This window comes from Narcine bancroftii, chromosome 4 (genome assembly GCF_036971445.1).
Source record: "Narcine bancroftii isolate sNarBan1 chromosome 4, sNarBan1.hap1, whole genome shotgun sequence".
NCBI classification, from domain to species: domain Eukaryota; kingdom Metazoa; phylum Chordata; class Chondrichthyes; order Torpediniformes; family Narcinidae; genus Narcine; species Narcine bancroftii.
The window spans coordinates 258,474,001-258,480,538 of record NC_091472.1 but is presented as its reverse complement, the minus strand read 5'-3'; the positions used below and the strand labels follow the sequence as shown (position 1 = coordinate 258,480,538).

Genomic DNA, 6,538 nt, shown 5'->3' with positions numbered 1-6,538 from the left:
TTTTTGCTCCTATGTCTTATGGTGTTATTATGAATCCTGATTTTGTAATACTCATCCAGTCAGGCAATCACTCTGTAACAAAATCCCAGAGATTCGTGATAGAAGGTCTCTGGACAAGATGTGACAGCCACCATGGTCTGGAACAGCCTCAGATGACAAGCTGTTTTTTTTTTATTGCCCATTATTTCTACACAGTCATGAGAAAGTTTTCACAAACAATAGAGGTCTCTGTCTCATTTCCCCTGGACATTTGGATCTGATCTGATAACCTTGAAAGTAGTTTGTGCTTTGAGAGAAGATCTGCTGTACATCACAAAATAATTTACGAAGCAGATATATATATCTATATATTTTATGTATATTACATACATTCTATATGTTGAAAAATGGATGTAGCTCCTTCTAGCACCACAATCTGAGGGTTATTAATTTGCAAGATGGTAAGTTATTTCAAAATAAATGTAAGTTATAGAAATGCTGATAAGGTCAGATCATAGGATTAGTTCTCAGAATTTCATAGAATTTAATTAATTAAAAGTATCGAAAAATTACCATTGAGGAAGAAACGTTGAGTGCACTCCAGAGCTGTTCGATTACTGAGCATCAGGGAAACTGATGTGATTTTCCAAGATCAAAGCTACAGTTACCACACCTATCAGGTCTCACGAATTACCAATATGGTATTACTGATCATTTTAACTTTACTTTATAACTGTAGTTTTGAATTAATAACAGTCTGCCTTCCCTGGCATTCCAAATGTGTGCATGCATCCAGCTTATGTTCCACAAAACAAATGGATTTGAGAGAGTTGCTTTTGGCTTTATAAAGGCCACTTAAAAATGATGCTAGCAAACTTCTCCAGGTGATGGGATGTTGTCAAGAGACCATGACTTCACCAAGTGTGTGGATGTCCAAGTCTGAGGGTGGAGGTGTTTGTGCAGTTTTTTTCTTTCTTAGTGTATGAATGTGTCCGTTCGTGCACGTGTTTGAGTACCTGTGTGAAAAAGTGTATGCACGTTTGTGTGTGTGTATCTGTGTATGTGTGCTTTAATGTGCTTGTGTGCATCTATGTGCACATGTGCGTGTGTTTGTGTGTGTACATGTGCATGTGTGTTGTGTGTGCGGGTGTGTGTGTCTGTGCATGTGCACATAGAGCCACATTATTGATGTGTTGTTCTGATGTGAGATGTTATTCGACTTGGCTGTGAAGTGTCCAATGGTTACATAGCACACACAATTGTGGACTATTCAGCCACTCAGGCCTTTTCTATATCTTAATTAGAATATTGGCTTCTCCATATCTTAATGTTGCCTATCCATAACATCCAAACATCTTTTCTAAACAAAAATCTATCAACCTCACTGAGCGGCAGCCAATTAATCCTGAGTTCAAACAACTTTAAGCAGTACTTACACAGGGACTTCACTCTCGTGTGAATGAGGATCTCCTGATTGCTTGCTTGCACAATAGAGCTCAATTACATGGCCAAGACCATGAGAAATAACATCCGACCCATTGGATCTGCTCACATCCTTCAACAGATCACAATTTAATCTTCTATCACACAAGAATGCAAACACCATCTGAAACTCCTTTGGAAGATGTGGACAAAATGTACTATCCATGACCATGGTGAGGAATGACACTGGTGTTTAATAAACTGATCTGGTTTCAAAAACTCTTAAAATTTTATCTTCTCCAGCTGTGTAAAACGTTGAGATTTCTGCACACTTCCAATTCTGCCCTTTCATACATTCCTGATATTAATCCCTTCACCCAATGTAGTCACAGCTTCACCTTATGCACCTCAACTCTGGAATTCCCTCTGTAAACCTCTCTGCCTCCTTACAGACAAATTTAACATTCTGCTAATTTTTCCCCTAATAAGTAGCAGCATATCAAACCTCATATGGTGACACTCTGTTAAATACTTTACTTTTCTATGCCCAAGGTGCTATCTGAATAAATATCAATGTTATAAAGGGGCAGAAGAGTTTCTGGGAACTTTAGACTGAGTTATGTATGATCAGTATTGTGTAAAAGACCATAGAAGGGGAAAAGGCAAATGGAGCCAAATGGAAAATAAAACAATTATAGTAGCTTATTTTTCATGCAGTATGTTAATATAATGATAATTATATTTTCTCTGCTGTTCTCACAGAAACTTTTCAAATCTTTTCTTTCTATTCTCCTGAACTGACCTGAAGATCGCAGCAAATAATAGGTTAGACTCCTGTCCTTTCAAGGGGTACAAAAGTTTAAACCGTTTGTCATGTTCGGCAAACTCTGACTGTCATTTGGCCATTTAGTTCACATGAGTCTGGAACAAACAGCATATCTTGACTGCTATAAATCTGTTGTTATAATGAGGAGGGTCTGTATTGCTGTCAGATGAAATACTCTTTCTTGTCTTCACTCAGAGTATCCTGGTAATTGGGATTGTTCTTCAGCGTGGTGTCTGTAGGCTCAGCATATTCTGCTCTTTTTGTTTCGTTAGTGTGGTATGTGCCTTTGTGCTTGTACAACAAACGCCCCATAACAGCCACAATGGAGAGGATGACAAAGATCACCACCGCGATCACACCTGTGAATTTTGCAAGGAGAAAAAGTATTAGCAAAGACCAACACAACAGAAACTATATACCTTGGGCATTAAAAAAAAAAATTTGCAATTCAACTGAAACTTTATGTCCTTTACAATTCTCTCTAACTCATGGCCCTGAGAGAGTATTGTGAACAGGAGAACAGCAATTTTTCAAGAAGAAAGAGTTAAAGAGTCAGTGAGAGATAGAATACAGAAACAGTGAGTTCACACCACCCATTTACAGTGACCCTGTTAGCATAGCGGTTATCGCAATGCCATTACACCACCAGCGACCTGGGCTCAAATCTGGCACTGACTGAAAGGAGCTTGTTCATTGTCCCAGTATCTGCATGGGTTTCCTCCAAGTGCTCTGGTTTCCTCTCATCTGCCTAAACCATATGGGGGATGCAGGTTAATTGGTATATTTGGGGGCACAGGCTCTTACAATGCTATAGGTCTAAGTTTACTCTAATCCTTCATTAATCCCATTTTTTTAAAATTCTCCCCGTTCTCATCAACTCCCCCTCAATCTATCACTCACCTGCACACTAGGGGAAATTTATGGTGGCCACTCAAACTTTGGGATGTGGGAGGAAACCAGAGACCTGAAGGAAAACCACACAGTCAGGAATATACATGCAAACGCACAAAGCACAAACATTTGTGTTAAATTTGGATCATTGGAGCTGTGAGACAGCAGCTCTACATGTTGCATCCTTGCACCACACTGCTTCTCATTCCACAGATGAGGGTTTGCAGCATCTTCTGTCTTTTATTTCAGATTTCCTCCCCAGGATACCTTCTGTTGCATTGGGAGTTGATGCACACCATCTACATAAGGTCAGCTGGAGAGTAATGGGCACAGCTCATGAGAAACGAAGCCTTATCAAGAAGAGCTCAGGCAGACATATGGAAATATTAAGACAGTTGTGAGTGATAATGGAGAAGATGGGTGGAGGAGGGGTGGGGGGTGCAGGAGACTGAGGGAGACAGGGAGAAAGAAACAGATTGGCATGGGGATTGAGGAATGAAGATAGCTGGATGAGGTTATGCAAGAAATCAGGGCAGCTGGGGAGGTGATTAAGGGATTGTGTGAAATGGCTGAGGGATGACTAACTGCTCACAACTGAGACATAATACTAGAGCCAATGGGAAAATCAGTAGGCCATTCAGCCCCAGCCAATCTTACTTCAGTAAGATCACAAATGATTCCTTAATGATGAGCTCATCCTTCAACTAATCTTCCAAATCCATCTTAAATGGTTTGGGGTAGATAAAATGTAACTGGTGAAGGGTCAATGCAAAAATATTACATTGAGATGATCAAATGCTTGGATAAAGATTTTATCTCTTATATATTGGTGTTCATATACTATTTCTCCAAAATTTAATGATTCACACTTACTGGGCAACTTCTAATTAAACTTAGGGTGAACCAATTCTAATTTCTATCAGCTAAGCCACTTTGATCTTTGCTGAAGTACATGCCTTGGTTGGCCTTAAACTTAATTCATTCACAGGATTTTGGTGACACTGGCAATTGTCCATCTCCATTTTCCTTCATACTGACTGAACTCAAAAGATTGAACAGCAACTGCGGAGGCAGAAGGCTGGCTGACCTGTTCTGGAACAAGGGCTCAACCCAAAATGCTGACCATACATCTGCCTCCATAGATTCTTCATGACCCACTGATATCTCCAGCATTCCAACATGTTATACCTGCCTTTAACCCGAGGGCCAGTATATTAGCACAGCAGTTAGTGCAACGTAATTACAGTGCCGGGATTGAATCCAGCACTGTATGTTAGCGGTTTGTACATTTTCCATGTGTCTGTGTGGGATTCCTCCGGGAACTCCAGTTTCCTCCCACCCTTTAAAATATACTGGGTTTGTGGGTTAATTGAGGGATTTGAATGGCATGGGCTAGTGGGCTGAAATGGCCTGTTATTGTGCTAGATGTCCAAATTAAATCACATTTAAAAAAATAAATATTTAATTATGAATCTGGAGGTATGCCAGACTGCAAAGATATCAGATTGTTGAAGATTACAAGAAGATATGGACAGGATGCAGAGTTGGCAGAATAGTGGTAGATGGAGTTGAATTGGGATAAGTATGAAATTATGCTTTTTGGAAGGACAAACTAGAAGGCTGAATACAGGATTACTTAAGAGTGTGAATGAACAGAGGGACCTTGGGGGTCAAATCCATCCATCCCTCAAGGTTACAGCACAGGTTGATAGGATAATTAAGAAGGCCTAAGGAATGCTGGGCTTCATATGGGGATTGAATTCAGGAGTAGAGAGGTAATCTTGCAACTCTACAAATTTCTGGTGAGACCACAATTAATGCATTCAGTCATTATAGAGATTTACCAGGATGTTACCTAGATTGGTAAACAAGTTTTAAGAGGCAAGGTTAGCAGAGCTGGGACTTTTGTCTTTTGCGTATAGAAGGATGAGAGGAGACTTGATAGAGGTCTACAAGATTATGAGAGGCATAGATAGAGTGGACAGCCTGCACCTGTTTCCCAGGACAGGAATTGCAAACACCAGACACATATGTACAAAGTTAAGGGAGGGAAGTTTAGGGGAGATATCAGGGGTAAGTTTTTTTTACCCACAGCATTGTGGGTGCCTGGAATGGCTTATCATGGATGGTGGTGGAGGCTGAAACATTAGGGACATTTAAGGGACTCTTAGGCAGGCACATGGATAGAAGAAAAATAGAGGGTTATGGGGTCAGGAGGGTTTAGTACTTTAGTACTTTTTAAAGGAATATATGGGTCAACACAACATCGAGGGCCTTCCCTAAAAGATATTAGTGAATGAAATAGGTTTCAAAATTATTTATTACTGTTGAAAGCTTTTTTTCTTAAATCTGAGAATTTAATTAATTCACAATGGATGTGGAAAGACATAAATTCTCTCCATTGATCATCAAGATAGATCTGTGAATTCCTGGATCAATGACTCAGCCTGCAGACCAATATAGCTTGAAAGTCTGAAGGTGCCATTTATCGAGATCAGCACAGCCTTATTTAACCTTACCTCCAATGACTGCAGAGTCACTCCTGATTACGTTCGTTAGCAACTTGCCCTCCTCAATTGTCCCGGTGTGGTCTGCAACATAAAAGCCACAAGAGCTAAAAGAAGGAGTTGACCCTCTCTGCCAACCAGCTGCATTATGGGCTGATCAATGCATCATCACTTTTCCATTCAGCTCCTATCTCCTTTGTGTCCAAAAACCTCTGTGGTTTGGTCTGAAGTCTGTGCAGTTGGAGGCAAAGGGAGCGCTGGAGGCGAATGCACGGACACTTAGTGACAGTGGGAGGTCTCTCTTTTGCTTCTCTTTCTCTGACTGTAATGGGTTCCGGCAGGGCCAGATTAAGCTAGTGCGGGGCCTAAAGGGGCCCTAAATTTAAAAAAAAAATACAGATAAATGTTAAAACATTTAGTGGTTTAAAAGAGAAAATTAAAGAGGCAAGTAGGACACCAAATGCCAAGAAAAGCTAAATTCAGAGGAGAGAGATGAACTCAAAGTGATATATCATTGCAAATGCAGGCTCCCGCATTTTATGAATGGATAAAAACTTACATGAGTGACTTGAGGAAATAGGTCCGACTCGAGAAAAGTCTGCTGTGGTCTATTCTAAACACAGCGGCATAATAAACAATGTGCTATTGTTTTTTTTTTTCTGAATGGAAGAGTGAGGGGGTGGGCTTTACATTTATCAGACAGCAGGCAGATAAATTGCTTTGCCTTTCAGAATTGCGTAACTTTTAGGGTGGCTCTAGAAGGGCTACCTGGAGAAAGTTTGCTACAGCAACCCTTTTAACACACAACAAGATCAACATATTCATGAGGCTGCAATTTAATCCAGAAATGTCCACAATTGCATAGTGGCCAGGATTTATTAGGCAAATAGATTGATCTTACTGGCTTTTGCTT

General features: G+C 40.2%; 1 protein-coding gene across 9 annotated transcripts in view; it reads right to left on the bottom strand.

Annotated features, from left to right (window-relative positions):
• Nucleotides 1–2,103: 2,103 nt before the first annotated feature.
• The window catches only part of LOC138761898 (contactin-associated protein-like 5), a 1,131,905-nt gene continuing 1,127,470 nt past the window's right edge, over nucleotides 2,104–6,538 (bottom strand). For 7 of the 9 annotated variants that reach the window (XM_069934827.1, XM_069934823.1, XM_069934836.1 and 4 more), the window contains 2 exons: nucleotides 5,638–5,709; nucleotides 2,104–2,586 (listed from right to left, as the gene is read on the bottom strand). In XM_069934827.1, the coding sequence (XP_069790928.1) occupies nucleotides 2,390–2,586; nucleotides 5,638–5,709 (269 nt within the window). In that variant the 3' untranslated portion in view covers nucleotides 2,104–2,389. The other 2 variants (XM_069934824.1, XM_069934828.1) reach the window with 2 other exon arrangements.